A 22738-nucleotide genomic window follows, 5' to 3' on the forward strand; every position below is an offset into this window, starting at 1 on the left:
CCTTCCAGTTTATTGAGAGATAAACATGGAAATGAAAGCACACCTGTGAAACGATGAAAGGTCAGCACCAGCTCGGCGCTGCCCTTCTCCCCAAAGAGAAGCTTTCATGTGGACGCACACCTTCACAGCCAGAATGAGACATGAGACTTCAACATTCAGACACGGACAGGCTAAGAAAAGATCAATGAATAATTTAACCCCTGACATCAAATGTTCGCCGCTGCTTCGACAGGTGTGCGTGTGCGTGTGTGTGTGCTCCCATCTTCAGTTGTGGTGTTCCACAAGTCATGGTGTGTGGGAGCTTTACCAGGCCGCATGTATGGCGGCGGTTACCTCCAGGAAGTGGCTCCTTGTATGAGGCTGTCTCCAGAATCGCTGTCCCAGATTTACACTTCAGGAGAATAACTCTAACCATCCAGATGTTTTGCTTTTGCTTGTGTGTGTGTGTGTGTGCGTGCCCCTCACCCTCTGTCCCTGGTGAACCTCCTCCGCCTGACAGTCTGAGGGCGCTTGCCTCTTATGAGGGACCTCTCACCACTGGACGCTACCGTCTCTGCCTAAAGTCAACATTGCTTGGGTGAGGCCCCGAGAAGCATTAACATTGTCACCCAGGAAGCAGAGATAGGTGCTTTCTGGAGCCCCTTAATAGGATGAGAGGCCAAGTGATGGAGGGATAGCGGCAATAAAACGGTAAACACTGAGAGGCTGGGGAAATAAGGCTTTTGGTTGGGGAAGGGAAGAAATGTAAAGGATTCCATTAAATCAGAGGCCACAGATGACACGGCAGAGTTGAAAGCAGTGAAGTGAAACCTGGCCGTGGCAAAGGAAACTGCTTTATTGATCCTGATATGAAGGAGTTTTTCATCAAATACACTTGAAGACACGAGAGGCGCGGCTAAATTCCCTCCTAATGTTGGAGCCCAAACCAGCCTCTGTGCTGGCAGCCAGCCCTCTGTGTGCGAGAGCTCTCCCTCAGATTTCCCTCCAATTCCTGAAAATGGTTTCACGACTGCTGAGTCAGTGAGTGGTGCGAGTCTTCTGATGAGACTCTAATGACGCTGAGTGGCTGCACAAGTGAGATTCGCTGCTCCACTTCTGGCTGCCGCTCACGCTCTCTGTCTTGGTTTGTTGTCGTGTGAGTCGGAAGTGATTTGACCTCATCCACTAACTTCACTCTGAATCAGGCAGGATTACGATGAAAGCCAGGCAAAACCTCTGGTATGGTCACACCGCCATGTTTCTTGGATGGATTGTGGGCCATCGCCTCAGGTCTGACCTCGCAGTCTGACACAATCCAAGCAACAATGAACAAAGAAGTCAAAAAACGATGTGATTTCCATTTTATGATTATTTTTTGAACAGTGAAAATGAGGTGCAGTGATCCGTGCACTTCAAGTCTGTCTCTTAATCTGCTGTGACATTGCAGTGATGTTGCAAGGAAAGTGTGATCATTGTTTGCCTGTGAACAGCATCCTGACTGACACGAGACACAAGTGCCAGTCATGTTTGACACCAGTATATCAGATGTATATATTGTTGATATTTTCACTCCACTGCTGCAGGCCTTCACAAGCTCCCATTCCCACTCACCTGAGACTTGTGTGTCCAGTCAGAACGGGCCGAGAGTGGCCCGCGTGCCCACCTGCCTCGTGCTTGGGGTGCAGACTGTCTGGGCTTTTCTGAAGTTGCTTCCCCACTGGAACTTGGGGAATAAAAAACCCTGGCAGAGGGAGAATGGCGAGAAGGGGGCGACTGAAATAACGAACAAGGCAGTTTTACAGCAGTTTGTTTTGGGTGAATCGTCCAGCGCCAACAAACAACCGAGGGACATGGAGGTCTGAGAGGGCTGACCTGATCATAGAACCTTCACATCTGATTGTGAAGAACACAGGAAGCCAGAGAACCAGAGAAATGTTCTGAAGATACTTGAATGCCATTTTTTATGGCATGTTGTATTTGTCTATTCTCCAGATAACATCTTCCAGTGGGAGCAAAAGGAAATGGTCCCAAAATTCACCCTTAAGATAAGGAACACTGGAAACGTGATGTGGAGAAAACCAAATGTAATCCAGTGCACGTATGGAAAAAAACAGCATTGGGGCCACCGCAACGTCTTCTGAAGCATTTTTCATTGGTGTATTTGAATCACTTGCTCATATTTGTCTTAAGGTAGCATGTAAAAATAATGGCTCCCAAACATTGTGTAAAGTCAGTGTTAAAATGTGATATTTCTGAGCCACACCGTTGTTGTGGTGTTTTCATGCTTCGCCTTTATTGGATGGTAGGCAATCAGATGTCTGAAATGGAAGTCTGCAGCTTCTGACCATATCAAATACTCGTCTGCACCGTGTACTAGAAAAGAGTGCAGGAGGAGGAGACGACCGGCAACAAGCCCTAAGATGATGTTTTTCTCAGCAGTGTCATCAAAGCAAGGCCATCTCATTTCCTGTTCTCTGCAGGAAGCGTTTGTGTGCAGGCGATGCTGCTGCTTTCCTCTGTTTTTCTCTCAACACACTCTCCTTTAATCAAGTCCTGCCTTTCTGCACAGTTTGACGGAGGAAGGGAGAGCACGTAAATGTAACTCTTCGCGATCCAATAGAATCCACCGGGTCCGAGCTGCTGACGCGCGGAGCGCCGTGAATAGTTGTCCAGGAATAATAACCTCGGGTGCTTGACTGGGTTGTAAATAATACTGAATGATCAAGCTCTGCTGTTACTCAATTGCTTTTCTGATGTGATGCTCTGTGGTGTGGTGGATGGAACACGGCTTTGAATGCTCCATGTCCCATATGGATCCAGATCGGGTTTTGTGCAAGACATGCTACAGGATCAACACTGACTCCACAGTCAAAGCCATGTGGCTCTGGAGCTCTGACTCTGGGCTGCTCCCCCTGCTGGATATATGTGGGGGAGCAGCAACGTGAGGAAGCATGGAAGCATGTGGTGGTAGTGTTGTTTGAAGGACGGCTAGGTAAAGGGAGCATCGTCTGGAACAAGGGAATCCCTAAAGTGTTGTGATTGTGTTCTGTCTGGCGGAGTGACACCTCTCTGGCGTAACCGGTGTTGGTCGCCCTTCACGGCAGTCAACCATGTCACGACTGTTAGTGTTGACCGAGGCTCAGTCAAGACCAAACTGAATCCAGAAGAGAGTCACATCAATGTACTTCTGACTGCCATTGAGACAAACAAATTGTTTTGACACGACCTTGACTCATCAGCTGAGCATATTAAGGCAAAATGTCTGCGGGTTTTCTCGTCTGCTGTGTGGATGCGGTGGAGAGCTCACACCAACACAGTCCTGCCCGTCTTCACATCTTCCAGGCTTGCAGACGGCACACAAAGCACAATTAAAGCCTTCTGTGCATGTGGTGCAGCGTCAGGGGCACGAGCAGTGTACAAACAGTGGGGAGTCTGGCGTGGCGTGGGCGATGAGTGGGAAGAGCATATGCATTTCACCAGGCGCTGATGAAAACACACACCCGATCACACACTGCCGCCGCACATCTCTCTCTCTCTCTCTCTCGTCGCTTCCTCTCTCACGCACACAGAGAGAGAGAGAGGGAGAGGGAGGAGGAACCTGGAGGGGGTGCGGATGCCAACTGGAATCTTAATTCTTCCTCAAAACAATTTGAGGGAGAAAAAGTGTTTTCACTCCTCCAGTGCTGCAGTCCGACTTGTGGGAAGCTGACACACTGCCCTCCAGTGGCGGAGTCGAGCCAGTTCAGGCTCGACCCTGTGATGGGCTGTGACTCATGAGCCGCGGACATCATGATGAATCTTGGAAGTGCCTTATTATTAGCTCTGAACGCACATGCGTTTCTCTCCGCGTGGACGCCGCTGACTGGACCCTTCACTCCTCTGATTCTCAGTCTTCTGTCTGATCTCGTTGTTGGTCGTCTTCCTGGATATTTAGCTCAGAGACCCTTGGATATGCTGCTGCATTTGTGGCTTGGGCTGGGTTCTCTGCGCTCCAGTTGCTCTGCTGAGGAAGGAGCTGTGAACATCATCAGAACAGATATGGATTTGTAAACTGGTGGCTCTGATTCACAAGTCTTTCAATGTATTTGTGGGCTCACAGGATACCTGCCGAGACACCAGAGACCCCAGTTTCTATGCCAGATTCTCGCCTGAATGAATCTTGTTTTGATCCACAAATAACACGAGTCATGAGTCTTGAGTGGGACACTGCTTCCTGGTGTTCATGTATGAGAGGCGTTAGGCGTGGCTCTGGTCATCACATTATAAACAGGTCCGACTCTTGTCTGCCAGCCACAGCTGTGAGGCCTTCAGGTTGCCCATCTCTGCTCCTTGTTTTTTCTGAGGTCTATTTCTGCTCTCGTGTTGTCTTTGCATTGCCTCTAGTAAGACAGGGTTTTTCCTCAAGTGTCTTTACGCTGGATGCGTGGATATGTGGTCAGAGCTGAGCTCGGGTGCCTCCCGACTGCTGCGCGGCAGAGCCAGGATTCTGCTGAGAGGACGGCTGCGTGCCGGAGCAAAGTCCTGGGAGATTTGAAAATGCTGAGTCTCTAATCAATCTCTGCACACTCTTCTTCTGCTGTCTTTCTCGGATCTCCGTCTTTATCCCATGGTTACGCCACGGCTGCAGCTGAGGATTGATGATGGCGTCTAAATCCGCTCATTTAAAGAAGCCTTTGGAACCTGAAGTCAGGCGAGCCGAGGAAGTGCCTGCCAGCCGAGGCTTGGTCCTGTGCCCTTCCCTTTGCTGCTTTGCTAGGATGGCGCCTCATCTCTGGAGCCGTGGCATCGCTCACCATCCGGCTCCGGACCCGAAGCATCTGCTGGCTAATGACTGCTAATTACATGCTGTCAGCCCCATCACTGGGATGAAGAGTGAGGCGGCCATCTTGGTTGGGGGGGGGCAGTGGTTTGTGGTGGTGTTGTAGTGGTGAGACCAGAGGCAAACTCAGCGCAGCACGAGATGCTAGTTCAGTCCTCCGTCTGCTTCTTCCTTCCTTCCTTCCTTCCTGTGGCCTGAGCTGCTGTTGCACTCTGGATCTCCTCTGAAGCCAGGCCAAAGCTTTGTGGTGGTGTCAGGGAACCCCATCCTGTGGACCAGACGTTCTTTCTTCCTGAGACTTTCTTTGCTCGTCTCTTTCTTGTCCTCCGTTATTGTGCCCTTAAAGCAGATGATCCCATTGACGTCTCTGCCAGAGACCAGTGAGAGTGTCGGCACGTCACCACACGCAGCAGTGTCAAAGCAAGTGTGAAAGCATTAGCAGATAATTACTTTATTGTTGTTATGATCACTAGTAATTATACTAATCAGTAAATCAGCATCACGATGCAAGACATTGTTCTCTCAGAAGCAGAGCAGCCTTCAGTCAGTCAGTCTTCCCGCGCGCGTGTCTGTGTGTGTGTCTGTGTGTGTGTCTGTCTGTCTGTCTGTCTGTCTGTCTGTCTGTCTGTCTGTCTGTCTGTCTGTCTGTCTGTCTGTGTGTGTGTGTGTGTGTGTGTGTGTGTGTGTGTGTGTGTGAGGGTGTGTGTGTGGTGTGTGTGTGTGTGTGTGTGTGTGTGTGTGTGTGTGTGTGTGTGTGTGTGTGTGTGTGTGTGTGTGTGTGTGTGTGTGTGTGTGTGTGTGTGTGTGTGTGGTGATAAGATATCATTTCAGGTCATTGCAATTTCACACGCAGCGTGTTGCTCGCTGCGTCTCCTTAGCAACCCACCCCACATCACACACTCCCGCTCCTCATATACATTCTGCATTGACTCATGTGGCTCCCCCTCCTGGCCAAACCTCCCACTCCCGAGGCATTTGTTCTATTGTAGCAAAGCCATACTCCACCACAAAATCATACTTTCATACCAGGGCTGCAGCAGCTAATCCCTGACGAGATGAATGGCTGAAGGGTTCCGCATCCTAACTGTGGCACAAGTCGCAGTAAAGGGGACAAAATGGCTGAGGCATGTGACCCTGGTGACCCCAACCATTTCACTGAGGACACGGACCGTCCTCACCGTCTTTTCAGCTACTAACCTGAAACAAAGCCTCATTTCTCACGACACAGTGTTGACGACCCTTTACATTTGTAGTTAGATTTATTTCTGTTCTATTTACAACACTGAAGTCTTGGTTCGGTAATTCAGACCCACCAGTCAACTAATGGTTAAAGTGGTCGGTGACTGGTGGACGATCAAAGTGATGGAAAGTTGCAGGTCTGTTGTGTTTACAAACGTCTTGCCATGTCTCTGGGGCAGGAATGAATGACATGCTTTGTTGGGCCTCTTCTCCAGTCTTTCATCTGGCCTTTTCCGATTATTGGCCCGTAGACTTCTCTCGTGCTTCCAGCAGAGGCCCCGTGATTCGCTCTTTCCATGAGCGCCAGAGTTTGTCTGTCCACCTGCTCAGGTTGTTTCGTTCCCTCATTCCCCATCAGGGGTGTCCGGTGCAAGTCTCCTCCCCCATCACGTCTCGTGGCCATCCTGTTCACTCCAACCTTCTTGATGTCGTCGTTCAGTCCTCTCCTGAAGCTCAGTGGTCCGGCACCACCTGTCCAGACCATCTGGCCTCCCAGAGTGTGTCTCCCAACTCCCCCTCATCAGCTCTTGTGCCCCTCCTAACTCTACTTCCTGTCCTTCACAGTGCTCCTCCAGAGGTCTGTCACCATGTTATGGACGGTAGGATAAGTTCTGTGTGGAGTAAGAAATTCCATTTTCAATTCAGGCCCACTTAAAAAGCTCCAAAGGGTTGCATTTCTCCCTTGATGTGTTCGGACATGCCGACTCTACATGAGCATGTCGAGCGTCTTCCAACGTGGCAGCTTCACTTTTAGCTGTTGAAATGTCAAGTTTCACTGGTTGTTAACTCAAGTCCAGTTCCAGCAGCCAAATGAGTGGAGCTGTCACTCAGTGAGCTGAGGTCTGGCGGAGGCTCTCTGAAGGTCGGCCCTTCAAACCTGGATGTGTGTACTGATGTGATGATCCAGCAGGGGCTGCTGTCCATGGTGCTAATAACCAGCAGCGGACGTCCAGGCTCAGGACTCGTCTCCGAGCTCCTGCTCTGCCTTTGCTCGGTATTTGCATCTGAATCTTCTCCACTCTTCCAATGAAGTCTTTTGATTCTCCTCACGTTCTGGTGCCGCGGCGCCTGACAATGTGAATTTGGGTTCGACTCATCAGTGGTTCATCCAGGATGCTCTCGAGGGCTCGACCCGATCCCCATCTGCGACATCGCCACTCCTTTCCTTGATGGTTTGGAAATATCCACACCACTTGGTCGTCTTCACTTTTTGAGAGGAGCCTTTTTTTAGACCACAAAGACTTTTTCCTGGGGAAATCGATCGAGGACTGGAGGCAGTACGCTTCAGCTCTTTCTCATTTTGGAGAGTTGCTGAGTCAGGTGATCCTGCCGCGTGTGGCGGCCTGAGCGAATCTGACCTGAACCTTCATCCTGCTGTCGGCGAGGTGCCACATTGATGCGCCAGCGCCGCTCTGGCCCACCTCCCCCCGCCTACTATAAATGGATTTGTCCCATCGAGTCACCGTCACTTTTTGATGATTTTTTTCCCTCTGTAATTGCTTTTCCAAGACTCCCCCTCGTAATTCTGCTCTGTTTCATTTCATGCTTCCTATTATCCACCAAAAGTACATCAGGTCTCATTGAGAGGTTTTAGGGTGAGGAAACCCTGGGCACCAGGTGAACCTGGGGTTAGGGTGAGCGCAACCTTCCAGGGCAGCCGCCGCTGCAGTCAGTGGTGCAGCATGATATCCAGGGTATAATAGTGTCGTGCAGTATTCCCTGGTTATTCACGACGGCTCCACTCAAGTGTGGGGACAGATCACACCAAAACAGCAAAGCCTCACCAAAGGTGTGAAGCGCTCTCTGTGTGCTACGACTTCTGTCAACCGTCCCCTTCAGTGAGTGCTGAAGCCGCGTTGTCAAGCCGTGAATGGACAGGACCCAGTGTCTCTCGCTGCAGTATCTGTGCATTATGCCCCGTCATGGTCGCCATTGTTGGGACGGACGGAAGGGAGCTCTCACACCCGTTGTTTGGACGCGAGGTCTTTTCATGGTCCTGAAGCAGCTCCTTCTGTGCTGTGTCCTTCTCTGCGTTTACAGAGCACTGGCCAGGATCTTGCTTCGCTCCTGGCCCAGTGGCGTTGGAGAGCGATGTCTCATCAATACGTCTGACCGATGGCTGATCCAAAGCACTGGGCTGTAAAGCCAGGAAGCTGGGAGCTCAGTGAAAATGATTTCCTTTCTCAGTCAGTTGGACCGAAGCTCAACAAGTCCGCGCTGGAGTCCCGCCATGTTGCCTCCTTCCTCCCACCATCTGCAGCTGTTGCTCAGTCAGCATGCACCATGTTGAATTCCTCCCTGTCCTGGCAACAAGTGACGCACTCACGTCACTTCATGTGTTGAAACTGGTATCACAAGGATTCATTGTTTGTTTCCTTCTTTCCTCTTGAACAATTTCACTTCCTGTTTGGTGGATTGTGTCCACGTGTATGGAGTTCAATTGTGAACTTCCAAAGTGATATATATCGGCTGCCATCTTTGTTTCACTGGTGTTTTCTGCACTGTTTGAGTCAACCTCCTGCTCTGGAGCCTCATGTGGTCCCCTGCTTCTGCAGCTTCATCCAGGAGATGGAGATGAACATGGGTCCCGGTCCAGCCAAGCAGTGCCAGCTCCGAACCTTCCTCACATACTACATCAATGACCTCTTCCTCAACCAGGTGAGTGAGCGTGCAAGCAGGTGATGCGGGAAACACATCCCCTGGAAGTGTTGCACTTTGTTGCTGAGAGACTCCAATGTCAGGGCCACAGGAACCGAGTTTTCATAAATCACATCGTGTTAGTCACCAGTTCCACCTGTGATTGGAGGCCGGGTCGCAGAGAGGCCCAGACCTTCCTCTCCTCAGTCCACCCTGCGAGGCTCTATAGCCAGGTCTGGCCCACGGATGGCCTGCTCAGAGCAGCCACTCAGATGGAGACTCCACCTCTGTCCTCACCAGCCATCTGGAAACCCCTCGCAGGGGGACGTCCTGAAGAGCCTAAGCACTGGCTGGGTGGCAGTGGGTCCTTGCTCTCGCCACTCTCACTGGCCTTGGTCCCCACACTGTCTGGGGTGTTATCTGCTCCATGGATTCCACGGTTCAACACAAACTCAAGTCAAGCTTGTGGTCCTTGTTTCAGGTGCGGACAGAAATCAACAAAGAAATGGAGTCGGTGAGCAAGACCGCTGACCCCTTGAAGATCCTGGCCAGCGCCGACACCATGAAGGTGCTGGGTGTGCAGCGGCCCCTCCTGCAGGTGAGAGCCTCTCTGAAGATGTCATCAGGGGTCTGGACTCGGCGGCCCATTTGATGACGTTGCTGTGGTTCTGTACTTCCTGCGGCCGATAGTGTTGTGATGTGTCACTGCGCCTGCTGAACTGCTGATCCCAGTCCATTTTCTTCCTGGGGAACTAAGTGACACTTTGTTAGTGAGGCGAGGACCGCGGGCGTTTGAAGCTCAGGCGGCTTTGTTTACGAGTCTGGGCTCTTCTTAATGAAGAGTCTTGCTAATTATGCTGCTGTGGACAATGAGCCAGTCAGTCAGCCAGGAGCGGCTCAGCCCTTTCACACGGGACCTTCTGAAGCTGTGCTCCTGCTCTGGCTGCTGTGCTTATTCTCTGGAGTGGCTTCTGCACCAGCTGCCTGGTGTTGAGTGAAGCTGGCGCTGGCCAGGTTGGTTGGTGCTCTGCAGGGTTCAGTTACGCCTTACACGTTGTTGGTGTTTCCCCGCCTCACCTCAACATGCCGTGGGTTTTCTGATGTTCTGAGGTTTGGACCACGAGGACAGTGTGTTGTCAGGATTTGGTCCCCACACACAGACACTTGGAAGGGAGCGTGGTGTTGCTACAGCACATTAAGCTCACAGTCCCACAGAGCTTGGCGGCGAGCACGTGCAGGAGTCCGCAGGGCGTCACATCTGCTCTCCCCAGCCGCGCTCGTGTGTTCAACCAAACCACTTGGAGGAAAACACCAGCGTTTACCGTGGGGGTTGTTGGCGTGTTCTGACTCGGGTGGCTCCTCCTCCTGCTGCTGCGGCGGAGTGGGGTTTCAGCATTCATTTCTCACCCAGCAGGAGTCAGACTCTGCACCTGCTCTTGACATCCTCATCCCGCTGCTTGTCGAGTCGGACGTTGCTTGAGCAGAGGAAGTGAAGATGACAGGGAGTGGCACTTGGGCGGGGTTCTTGTGGGCTGACACCAGCTGCACTCTGGACCGTGCGACAGTGGTCTCATTCTCTGGATGAGCCTGTGCATCAGCCACAGAACATGAGTGAAGCAGCTCACAGTCAGGCGCAACAGGAACCTGTGCTTGCACTTGACCTCCAGGTCCCATTATCACTGCCTTCAGTTACGGATGTTCCCGTGTGACAACAAGGACTGCTGTTGTCTTTTGTGGAAACAGTCTTTTCATCTTTTATGAAGCTGATGAATCAGACCTTGACACACCGAAGCTTATTTGTCCTAAAACTACAAGCAGCTCCATCAAACCAAGTGGTAACTTGTTCCACTCAGCACTTATCCACCTATCAGCCCACTGATTTACCATGGTCCTCACCACCGTCATGTGCTTTGTTTCCCGCTGCTGTTTATGTTGACACTCTCGCAGTGTGAATAGTAATAATGAGGTTTTCCCGGTGTGAAGCCTCAGGCCTCCTGCGCTTTCTTTCTGATTGGCTGTGGCGTCGTTGGAACTTGTGCTGTAACTTGAGGTGGACAAACAAGTGTGGGCCACTGTGGCCGTCCCCACAGGAAGCGCCTGGCCGCTCTGTCGTCCCTCAGCTGGGAGGTTTCCAGCCAACCTGGCTGACGGAGCTCTGCCGCTGGTGTCAGACCTCACGGCCTCCTCCGTGTGTGTGATGTTGAGGAAGCTCTGAGCAGCAGCACGCGTCTCCAGCCTGTGTGTTGCCCTGCAGTCACCGTGGCTGTTGAGCATTTAAATCATCCGTTGTAATTCACATGCGGCGCCGTCTGGGAGCATGAAGTCAGGCGCACACGTATGATCTTCTCCACTGACTCAGCGTGGACCCCTGCCGCGTCATGGCAGAATGATTCTGAGACGCTGTCTGAGCAGCAGGAGCTGAGGCCGCGGGTCAGAGTGTCCACCCGAGCGCCGCATGGCGTGAGCGGCGTGTGCTCTCTCTCACTTCCTCCTGACGCCCGCCGTCCTGCGCCGTGTCCTGCCGTCTGTCCAGCCTGATGGATTTCTTTAATTTGGCTGGGGAAGGTGGACAGCCCGAGTGTGATAGGAGCAGAATAAGGCGAGTGAGATTGCCAGTGTAGCTCTGGAGATTGGGGCCATTAATCTGGACTCACCGCCGCGTCCCCTCAGCTGCAGCACGCAGCAGCAGCAGCAGCACACGCTCCTCCTGGAGCAGCGGCCGGAGCTGCGGCGGGCTTCTGTGTGGGAAGGATGCTGACGCCTTTGGCCTCAGACATCATGACTCTTCACGTGCACCGTGCTCCCACCGTGCTCCCACCGTTGTGTGCCTTGCTCTCGGTCCATCCTTCAGTCCGGTTCAGAGACTTGCTGCTGTGCAGGAGCTTCAGCTTCCAGTGGTCGGCTAATGACGGCGGCCGCTTCACGTTGCCATTCAGATCTGGTGGCAGCGGCGGCGACGATAACAAGGCGCACGTGGTCCTGCAGCAACTCTAATGACAATGACCTTTTTGTTTGCATGATGTGTGGAGGGAAGTGCTGATTGCTTCCTGTTGATTGGCTCCCTGCCGTCCCACCTCCTCACCTCCACTACAAACAGCCCAGCATCTCTCACACTGACTCACAGTGGAGATGAAGTGGCCTCATTAAGAGGCAGGAGCCTCCAGCTCCCGCCCACAGACTCAAATCACCAGCAGCTCTGTGACTAGGAGGAAGGAAGGAGGAACACACTGGGACTGTCACCTTTTGTGCAGGTGTCCACATGAGGAAGGAAGCTCTGAGGCTCCTGTAGCGAAGGGACTCTGTCAGTCCCGCCGTCTTCCTGCCGTCTCCACGAAGCTCACGGCTAGGGACCAAACGGAGCAGTACCAGTGGAGACCACGGGGGGCAGTGTTGCTGTGAGACAGGAAGAAGACACAACAATGGTGGAAACTCTCGGCCGAACTCTGCGTAGGTGCCAAACGTCACGTCACATCCGGCAGATGTGATCGAATGATTTCATGAATGATACCATTCATATCCATCAAACCCGATGTTTGTCATCAGGTCCATTCTTCCCCGCGGAACATTGTGTTGTGGTTGGCTGATTTGTTGTTGGGACTTTGCCCCTGCCACAGCAGAATCGTTCAGCAGAAGGTTTCCCAGTTTCCTTGTCATCAGTCCGGTTCAGAACCCAGCGACCTCTGGTGCTCGGGGATGAGAGCTCGAGCTAAGTAGCTGGAGAGTCTGTGTTTACCTGGGGAACAAATGTTTCCTCATTGTGATCGTGCTGTCGCAGCGTCCTCGTGTTTATACAGTATACACCACCAGCAGATTAGGTTAGATGGCCTCCACCACCTGCCACGTAGCCCTGATCCCAACCATCCTGTGAGATCACATTGGACTGCAACAGTGGTGGCAGAGCGATCCGACCAAGCTCATTGTCATTGAACACAAAGGTTTGTGGATGGATTCCAAACCTGCGCTGCCACCTGCCCCTTATCTCCAACCCAACACGTGTCCTCCTGAGGCCGCCGCCCCCCCGGCGCCCTGGCTAGCTGCCGCTCCCCAGTGTGGCTCGGCTGGTCCTTTCACATGTTGCTTTCATGTGGAAAACATGGGCCCAGTGTGTTGTGTGTGATGAGCACAGACGTGAGGATCGTGAGTCAGTCTGGACAGAGTCGTGTGACAAAGGTCTCGGCGAGCGACTCCCACTGCCTTGTGGCTCCGTCCACCGCTGCCGTGTCATGTGGTGTGAGCGAGGTGTTTCTGAGACTGCTGTGTGTGATGGTGCTGCTCATTATTCAGTGACAGCCCGTGTTTACGGTGCGTGAGCAGGCTGTGATGGATCTCTTGTGAGCTAGAGTGTGAGCAGGACTTGAACTGTGGAAGCAAAAACTAGCTGGCAGGTTTCTCGCTTGGTCTTTCTCGTACCAGAGTACGTTTCCATGCTGGAGCCAGAGCCAGAGTGTGAAGGAGAACCAAGTGTGAGCAACCACTTTGGTTGGAGCAATGTGTTCATATGAACAAGTGGTGATGTTGACCTGAGATTCCACGCGAGAGAACGAGATGAAGCCTGAGGTCTGTCTGATACAGCGAGGCGATAATTCATCGACTGTTCTTTCCTTGTTGAGCTCTAGTGCCCAAGTGTGAGGCGAGCTGGAGAGCCAAGTCATGCGTGGGAGCTGGAATGAATGGACAGTGTTCCTGCTGAGACTTGTTTCCTCACTTGAGACGGAAAGACACTAGTCTTTCGTCAGACCTGAAACGGTCCCATGTCCCAGTCAGGAGACACGGTAGGGGTCACAGGTCATCGCAGCAGTCCTCGGTCACATGTGAGGGAGGCGTCACCCGGCGGAGAAGGAAGGAAGGGTTCAGACATGATCCAGTGTGCGACTCTCGTCTCTCCCCACTGCACTTGGGCCCCATCAAAGTCTTGGAAGGGACCTTCCTGAAGGTGCTGTAGCTGCTTGAACCTTCTGTTCCTTCAATAGTGAAACCCAAGTCACGAATGTGATCCAACGCATGATGTGTCAGAGAGCAGTGAAGGATTCCATTTTGGGGCCCATCCAGGTCCCTGTGTAGACCCAGTGAGCAGAGGTTGCTCCCGCACGTTGACCACAGCAGAGCCTCGTCTTGATTTTCAGACACCAGACAAGTTTTGTTTCTGCTTCAGCTGCAAGTGGGCTGCGATGACCTGACGGTGTGAATGAGCTGCGGACTGGTGGTGATCTCATGGTCCTCCTGGCACAGTGCACAGAAGAGAAATGAGCCAAACTGTGGCACCATTTCACACGGACGCGGCATCAAGTCCCAGCACTGAATGTTCAAACCTGAGGTCCACAACAGCACTGCTGTGTGCGCATTTTCTGGATGAACTCAACAGACGTGTTCCTCCATCTGTTCACCGCCTGTGCCACATGCACGTCTGACTGCACGTGAAGTCAGTCCGTGACCAGTCGACCATCACTACGATTGGTTGCTGAAGGTGTTGAGTCGGTTCAGTCTGGATGTTCCCGGCCTTGGTGTTGGATCTGAGCCGCTTGTTTGCTCTGGTGTTTAGCTTGTTGACAGGCAGGATTGTAGGGTCCGACCCCAGCCCTTACCCAGCAGTCGTGGTTCATCAGACGTCATCACATTTATTCAGTCATTTTTGCGAGACTCATTCGAGCACCGTGTCGTTTCCATGCTGACTTGTCATTCTCATGCCGAGCACTTGCTTCTCTTGACCCTGTGTTTGCAAGTCGCCCACTGCTCACCTTGGGTGCGGCAGCAGGGTGAGGTGTCACATGGTGCTACGGGAGGCGGCGGCGCCAGCTAAAGCTCCTTTTTCCCGTTTGCGATACTTTGCTTTTGCGCAGCAATGACGTGAAAGAGTGGAAGCAAAGTGCGACTTGGCTCTGTGCGAGTGCTGAAGGACTGAAGCGATGGTGCGTTGGTTTGTGGGGGCCGACCTTTAAGCTCAGAGCGTGAGACGGATGGATGCGGCCGCAGACAAATGGCGGCGCCTGCTCTGACGTAATGATCCAGCAAGATGGAGGTGATGTTGCGCCAACACTCCTCCAGCATCTGCACGCTCTTCCTCTCTGCCCTCCCTTTCTCAATCTGTCCCTTGATGACTTTTTAATGATTTCCACTGCCTAAGACAAATGGCTGTGTTAAGTGAGTGGAATTAGCAGAGGGAGCCAAGCACAGGCGCATTTGTTGTGGTCCAAGTCATGGATCAGCCACTCACTGTTTACTGACTTGGCTCGCCGTCCAGGTCTGCGTCTCAGGAGCAGGGAGCCAGACAAATGTTGCTCGCTCCGCGCGAGCTTGGACTCTTCTTCTCAGGTCAATGACCTGAGCTCTCTTCCTGCCGACGACATGGGCGTGGTGGCCGCACCTGCTGCTTGTGTTCCTGCTCCGTGGTGAAGACCATCTCTCAACACTCTCCTGTCCTTGAGTCATGAAGAACCACGAACAAACTTTCCAGAATGCTGTCTGAAGCCAAGAGGGACCAAGTTCTGGTTCAGCTTTGGTCACCGTCCACCACGGACGGACCTTATGTGTGGTCTGAATTGAACCTGACTCTCAAGGAGCAAACACGGCGAACATGTCTCAAGTCTGTCCAAGGGATTCAACATACCTCAGCTGAGTGGTGTCACACCGGGCGGCTGTTCTCACTCAGGAATTTGAGCAGCCCGTGACCGTCGCCAGTTTCCACCTGCAGCAGGGCCCGTGGTGGGCCCCGGGGCCACGTGCCTGTGTGTGGCCGCAAAACGACCTCATGTCATGTGAATATTTCTGTTTGAACTTTGGATTCCCTTTTTCCACGCACTTTAGTGAGAATGTGAAATGTTTCATTTCAGGTGTTTCAATGAGTAGAAAAAAATCCAGTAATTGTAATGTATTTGTAATCGGGCACCTGATCTAGTGCCACAGGTGAGGAATTGGCTGCTCAGAGTTGAGTGGGTGAAGCCAAGTCTGTCTGACCGCAGCTGAGAGTCAGGGAGAGCCGTGTCTCAGGAGGTTTCTTCTCTCATTCATTTGTGGAGCCTCTGTTGACTTGTTGACTGAGTTGTCTGAAACTACTTTGCTCTTGACTGTGGTGAATAGAGCTGGAACAGAGCTGGCCTCGTGCATCAGGAGGTGTTGTGTCACGCTGCATGCTCAGCGGAGGCCTGGGTCTCCACAGAGCTGGCTGTGTTTCCAGCCGCCTCATCCACGGATCATTGACGGAGCGTCTGCTGTTGCTCTGAGACCAAGTCAGCAAGTGCAAAAGGCCATCCATATGAGTATCTTTCGCTCACAGCAGGGCTTGGTTTGATGATGAACTGCAGGCACTGCTGCCCCCTTCAGTCAGTCTGACTTAGTTCCTCATTTACTGACAACTCAGCGCCAGTGATGTCGCATCTGGTTTCTCTCATCTCACTCATCGTGTTCAGCCTCTGATCACACTCTCACAGTCTCACACAGGCTCACACACACACACACACACACTCACACACACTCTCTCTCTCACACACACACGCTCACACACACGCTCACACACACACTCTCTCACACACACGCTCTCTCACACACACACTCACACACACACACACACACTCACACACACGCACACACACTCTCTCTCTCACACACACACACCCTCACAGACACAGGCAGAGGTCTTGTGCTGCTGGTGTTGCCAGTGACCGTGTGTCTGCGTCTCCAGAGCACCGTGGTGGTGGAGAAGTCCATCCAAGACCTGATGAGCCTGATGCAGGACCTGAGCGCCTACTCCAACCAGTTCCTGGAAATGGTGTGTGACAAGCTGAAGGAGTACAAGGAGATCTGCAACACGGCCTACAGGTGCGGACGCAGCTGGCTTCTTCAACTGGACGTCAGCTAGATGAGGCTCATCTTTCCAACATGTTGTGGGGGGGGCTGAGGGCGTGTGGGGTCCAATCCCTCCAATATATGGATAATAATCAGGCCCCACTTTCTGAGTGATTTCCCTGGGTGTTCTGCTGAAATAAAGGCTAGATTCTTCAGGTTAAAGGGTGATTTATCACACTGCACCTGGTGGGTGGTCCCTGGGAGGGTTCCATGCCTCACCAGAGCAGCTTCCTGTCATCCCTCCCGTCTTGGTCTCCGCCACAGCAGGGACGACTGCCACTGGAGCCTCTGGTCGCTCTCTGATGACAGGTCACGTGACCCGCAGCGGTGGCACGGCTCACTCTCACGTGCAGCCGGGCGTGTTGCTGGCGCCGGGTTCTTCCTCTGAGAGCTCCACGGGTGTCGTTGCTCTGAAACACATGGAAGAGGAGTCACTGTGTTCTGCCTGTGGCGAGGGCTGTTTCCCAAACACTCTGCTGAGTGTCAAAGGAAAGAAGAGGTTGTCAGTGTCTGGTGGTGTGGGAGGAGTGGCTGCGTTTCCCAGCTGTCTCTGTGTTGGTGTCTTCGCAGAGGCATCGTCCAGTGTGAGGAGAAACTGACCATCAGCGCCTCCTGGTCCAAAGACGAGGACATCAGCCGCCTGCTCCAGTCTCTCCCCAACTGGGTGAACATGACCCAGCCCCGGCAGAACCGACAGAAGCGGGAGGACGAGGAGGATTTCACCAGGTACATGGGCCACTGCTGGAGGAGGGTGGGAGGGAGGACTTCATCAGTCACACACACGAACACACACACACGCACAGCTGACCCAGGACTTTCAGCCAAACTGAACCCAGTCGAGTTGAAGGCTTCATCCTCAATTGAGGATTGGTCCCCACAAGCCGGGCTGGAGCAGACATTCTCAGGCTCGTCTTCTGTTGACGGGATGTGGAGCTGGTTTGCACTTGAGTCTTGCCAACACTGGCTGCGCATCTACTGAAGCAGTGTCTGACCGTTCACCAGCGTGGTGGGAGCCGGCCTTCACTCCGTCTCTGCTTCCAGCCACGCTCACCTCTGCAGAGCCGCATGCCTTCAAACGGCCTCTCCCCGGCTCAGTGTCCTTCTGTGTCTCCGCGCTCATCCTCACCTGCCCTTTCTGTTGTCCTCTGTGAGCAACTTCCCTGACCTTCGGCATGCTCCTCATACGTTTGGCTGTGACAGGAGGAGGCGCAGGCTCTGCTGCTGCTGCGATGAGTCCGGCACTGATCCAAGAACACGATGGAAATGGATCAGTCAAATGAGTCAAGAGAAGCTGAACATAATGAGGACATTAAAGCCTTAGATCTGTTTATTATAGATGTATCGTATATCATTTCTATTCCAAAAGACTTCATTCCAGTCTGTAGATGACTCAGTGGATTTGGAGAACCGTTCTTCTTGTTCTCCCCTCTCCGGTCCTGGTGTTGGATCGTCCCAGCCCCTGTGTGTCGACTGATCCGACCTTCTGCTGGTGTTCCATCCAGGGTGGCCTTTGCTAAGGAGTCTGAGGTGCTGACAGGGAACCTCGGGGACAAGCTGATCCCCCAGAATGAGATCCTGCGCGACGTCAGTGACCTCAAGGCTCTGGCCAACCTGCATGAAAGCATGGAGTGGCTGGCCGCCCGCCTCAGGACCTTCTTCGCTCATCTGCCTTTGGCATCCACCCGTGAGTATCACGCCATGGAGAAACCTCCTCCGGGTCACAGTGGAGCGCCGCTCTATTTGCTCTCTGCTCCACAGTAGGTTTGGCCCTCGGACGCCAAATCTGAGCTGTGAATCTGAGAAATCCTTGCCCCGAATCTCGGGTGAATTTCGTGATTCAATCTGGGATTTAGGATGAGACTGACAGCAGCGAGGGGCGTGGTCAGCAACACGGGAGAGTGGAAGACCGTCCACTCAGATGACTGATGAAACAACGGGCCTCCAAACATGAGTGGAGTGAACCGATGCCTGCAGCTCCTCTCTCACCTGGTGCGGCTGCAGGAGTCGACTTGCCATCACAAACCTCCTGTCATGTTGTGTTCTCCTGATGACGACAGTCACGTGTCACGGGTCGCTCGCGCTGTGATAGAAGCAGGATTGATGTTTATCCCATGGTCAGGTCGCTCAGCGTGAGATGACGTTCAAGAAGACGGAATGACGTATGAAGTAGTAAAGTGAAGTGTTTTAATGTAGTCCAGTGGAGTTTTGCGTGGCGCGCCAGTAAAAGGCTGGGAAATGCTGTAGGCCTGAAAACACACTGCAGTTTGTTCTGTATTCAGTTTGGTCTGGGCCCCCTCACTGCTCTCTGGCTCTTCTGTGGAAGCTGATTTTCAAGCTTCTACCAGAGGCCTGGCCCACCAGTCCCAGGCTCAGAGCCCCACTGTTCTACTGTGCTGCTGAACAGAGCCTCATGCTCCAAACACGTCAGGCTGTGAGGCTTCACCTGAGCAGCTGCTCACCTGACTCAGTACAGTGGTTCAAGCTCCTCCCTGTGTGTCACCAGGTTGCTGGGTCACGTTTCAAACTCCTCCATTTGACCCTGATCCTCCTGGAAATATCAAGCGGCGTAGATTGACTTGACTCCTCTATGTTGGGACGTAGCTCCTGCCACCAATAACGTGGCCCCGCTCTGTGTGTGTGTGAGCCACGCTGCAGACTGGAGCCTCTCCTCTTCACGGACTTCACCTCCATCAACAGTGAACCACAGGTGAAACACATGCCAGAGCTTTAGTTGAGGGAAGGACAGACGTGGAACTGAGTCATGTCAGGGGTGTTGATGGTGGATCTGATGAGGCTCCAAGTCTGAGGACCGCCACTCACATCGCCGTGGATCCTGTTCCAAGCCCCCGTCATGTAGTGAAGAGCCGCATGACACTGGGGAAAGAGGCGTGGGTTGGCCAGGCCTGACCTAGAGTAAAGTCAGAGTTGGGGGGTGCCTCTGCACTTCAACAAAACAAGAGCCATTTTTCACATGAAAATAGCCCCTGCTGAGGTCAGATGGAGCGGGTCCAAGTGTCGGCCTGTCCAATCATGCTAGCACCTGGACCCCCAGCACTGACAGGGCGGGGCTTCTTCCATCCCTCAACATGTGCCGGAGCCGAGCCATGAGCTGTCCCACTGAGTCCTGACTCTTTCCTGCCCATGGCTCTTATCTCCAGTTTACTGTGAGAGAATGGCGTCCTCCACCGACTCCTCTCTGAGTGGTCTGAGCGTTAGCATCATTAGCACGTGCGTCGCCGCGGCCGTGGGCCGGCTCTTCATCATGTAGTGGCGTAGGTCGGCGCGGGAGCGTGGTGGAGTGCGCTGCCGTAGCTGGGAGCAGAGTGCAGCAGGGCAGAAGAGCCCCACTTTATCTCAGCCTCAGCCCCGCCTCATATCTGGGCCCTCCAAATTGGATGTTCTATCACAGACGCAGTCAGGTATGAACAGCTCATTTCCCACCGCTCTCTTTGCCTTCCATTCACACTCGCACTTCTGCGCTACCTTCTGCGTCTGTCTGTCTGTCTGTCTGTCTGTCTGTGTGTGTGTGTCTACCTGTCTGTCTGTCTGTCTGTCTGTGTGTGTGTGTCTACCTGTCTGTCTGTCTGTCTGTCTGTGTGTGTGTGTGTCTGTCTGTCTGTCTGTCTGTCTGTCTGTCTGTCTGTGCGTGTGTCTGTCTGTCTGTCTGTCTGTCTGTGGGTGCGTCTGTCTGTGCGTGCGTCTGTCTGGGTGTGCGTCTGTCTGTCTGTCTGTGTCTGTCTGTCTGTCTGTCTGTCTGTCTGTCTGTCTGTCTGTCTGTCTGTCTGTGTCTGTCTGTCTGTCTGTCTGTCTGTCTGTGCGTGTGTCTGTCTGTCTGTCTGTGTCTGTCTGTCTGTCTGTGCGTGTGTCTGTCTGTCTGTCTGTCTGTGCGTGCGTCTGTCTGTCTGTCTGTCTGTCTGTCTGTCTGTGTGTGCGTCTGTCTGTGTGTGCGTCTGTCTGTCTGTCTGTCTGTCTGTCTGTCTGTCTGTCTGTGTGTGCGTCTGTCTGTCTGTCTGTCTGTCTGCCTGTCTGTCTGTGTCTGTCTGTGTCTGTCTGTCTGTCTGTCTGTCTGTCTGTCTGTCTGTGTGTGCGTCTGTCTGTCTGTCTGTCTGTCTGTCTGTCTGTGTGTGCGTGTGTCTGTGTGTGCGTCTGTCTGTCTGTCTGTCTGTCTGTGTGTGCGTGTGTCTGTGTGTGCGTCTGTCTGTCTGTCTGTCTGTCTGTGTCTGTCTGTCTGTCTGTGTGTGCGTGTGTGTGTCTGTCTGTCTGTCTGTCTGTGTGTGTGTGTGTGCGTGTGTCTGTCTGTCTGTCTGTCTGTGTGTGTGTGTGTCTGTCTGTCTGTCTGTCTGTGTGTCTGTCTGCACAGTGTCCTGTGCTCCACTTCCTTCCAGCAGACGGAGGAGTGGCGGCGCCACCTTCTCTGCGCTGGACTGACTTTGCACACACTCACCCTGCTGTTCGCTCGGCGGCACTGCGCCCGCTGCCTCGGCCCTGGTGAGGGCGCCAGAGTGCGGTTTCTCACCTTGGAGCCGACACCTGTCCGTCAGTGTGTGGCAGGCTGAGAAGACGGTATCTTTCCTCTGGTTCTTCATGTGCTCCGTGTTGCTGCTGGAGTTTCATGTCTTTACTGCCACCAGTTTGACTTGCAGCTCAGCTCATGTGATGCGATGTGTCCTTAGTTCAGCAGCTGGAAGTTCATCACAAATCCAGAGAAGTGGTTCACTCGTCCTCGTGTGGACAGGAGTCTCCTGTGTGTGAGAGCACGGCGATGTGGTGGAGGTGCGGAACAACATGTTGACTTCAGATTCGCAGGGACCTTCAGCCTGACTGGGTTTGTGGAACGACTGGATACTTACTTGAAAGAGGAAGAAGTGGTTTCCACTTGTTTCCCTGTGTCGCCTTGTCGTTCCATCAACCCAGATATTGATGTCAAGTGAAGTGAGACCTGTGTCCCACTGTGACTGAAAGCACCTTTTAAGATATTGTGAGTAACAGTGGAGTAAGAGCACCGTTCATCACTGCACACTGTGACTCTTGAGTGTGAGGGTTTCAGCTGTTGATGGTGTGAGCATCAGTCAGCCGTCCACTGTCCAACTGGACACACCCCTTCCCTGTGAGGACTCCAGCTCCAGGCGTGAAGGAGTATCCCAACTGGCAGCCCATTATCGCCTTCAATGTCTGCAACTTGTTTCACCCATTCAATTCACTGCTTTGTCCCCCAAAAGCTGCTGGTTATCTTTTGCCGTGACCTGTGTGTCAGCTCTTCGTGTCGGACATTTCTTGGTGAATTCAGCTCAGTTAGTTTCGTTCTTAACCAGTGTTTTTGTTCGCTTAGCTGGAGAGGCGTATTAAAGCCGGCACTTTCAAGTTGTTGCCGTGGAATGATTGGCTTCTGCTGTGACTTCAGGAAGGCAAACGTCCCGTGGACAGACTGGCTGTGCTCCGATCTCTTCTCTCTCGAGCGTGGCTCAGCTGTCCTGCAGGGGGCGCTGGCGTGCCGCCTCCCCGACCTCCTGTTCCCTCACTCACAGTCTCTCTCTCTCTCTCTCTCTCTCTTCTGTCCCGTGGGTCCAGTGGCGCCGGTGCCGGCAGAGGGCCACGCCCCCGGCGAGGGCGAGCGCAGCCGAGAGCAGATCCTCCAGACGCTGAGCGACCTGTGCAAGAGCTTCCAGGACGTCGCCGACCGCTGTCTCCTGGCCTTACACCTGGAGGTCCGGTACGTGGAGCACCTCCTTTGCTCTTCCCTGTCCTGGCTGATCCAGGATCCTCCTCCCGTCGTCATCCTGTGCTGCATGCAGAACAGTCCAGTAGAGAGGCGGAGCCCAGGCCCACCTCTGTGTGCTCCACTCGGGTCCCTCCACCCATCCAGTCACTTCCCCTCCTGCTGCTGTCAGGTGAAGCCAAGACTACAGAGTCTGATGTGTGAGAGGCCCAGTGTGTTTTTGTGAGAGTGTTAGTGTGTGTGTGTGTTAGTGAGTGAGTGAGCGAGAGTGCGTGTGAGTGTGTGTGGACCCCGGAGACGCAGGCCCGAGCATGTCATCTGCTGTCGTGACTCGTGTGACTCCGCCCCCTGTCTCTTTCAAAGCCTGTGTTTTCAGGCAGCGAGTGGCTCTGTGGTCATAGATAGAGTCTCAGTGAGTCGTGTCAGCGGCTGCTTCTCCAACAACTTGATGTCATTTCACTTTCGGCGGCTCCTTGATGACAGGAATGAAGAGGCGCCTGGGCAAACAA

The 22738-nt window shown here is 53.2% G+C and overlaps 1 protein-coding gene across 2 annotated transcripts in view; it reads left to right on the forward strand.

Moving 5' to 3' along the window:
* The window catches only part of exoc4 (exocyst complex component 4), a 74060-nt gene that overhangs the window by 48357 nt on the left and 2965 nt on the right, over positions 1-22738 (forward strand). For both annotated transcript variants that reach the window (XM_053863701.1, XM_053863702.1), the window contains 6 exons: positions 8593-8695; positions 9156-9272; positions 16350-16486; positions 17084-17239; positions 18016-18197; positions 22082-22223. In XM_053863701.1, the coding sequence (XP_053719676.1) occupies positions 8593-8695; positions 9156-9272; positions 16350-16486; positions 17084-17239; positions 18016-18197; positions 22082-22223 (837 nt within the window). The remainder of the gene's footprint in view (positions 1-8592; positions 8696-9155; positions 9273-16349; positions 16487-17083; positions 17240-18015; positions 18198-22081; positions 22224-22738) is intronic.

This window comes from Synchiropus splendidus, chromosome 4 (genome assembly GCF_027744825.2).
Source record: "Synchiropus splendidus isolate RoL2022-P1 chromosome 4, RoL_Sspl_1.0, whole genome shotgun sequence".
Classification (NCBI taxonomy): domain Eukaryota; kingdom Metazoa; phylum Chordata; class Actinopteri; order Syngnathiformes; family Callionymidae; genus Synchiropus; species Synchiropus splendidus.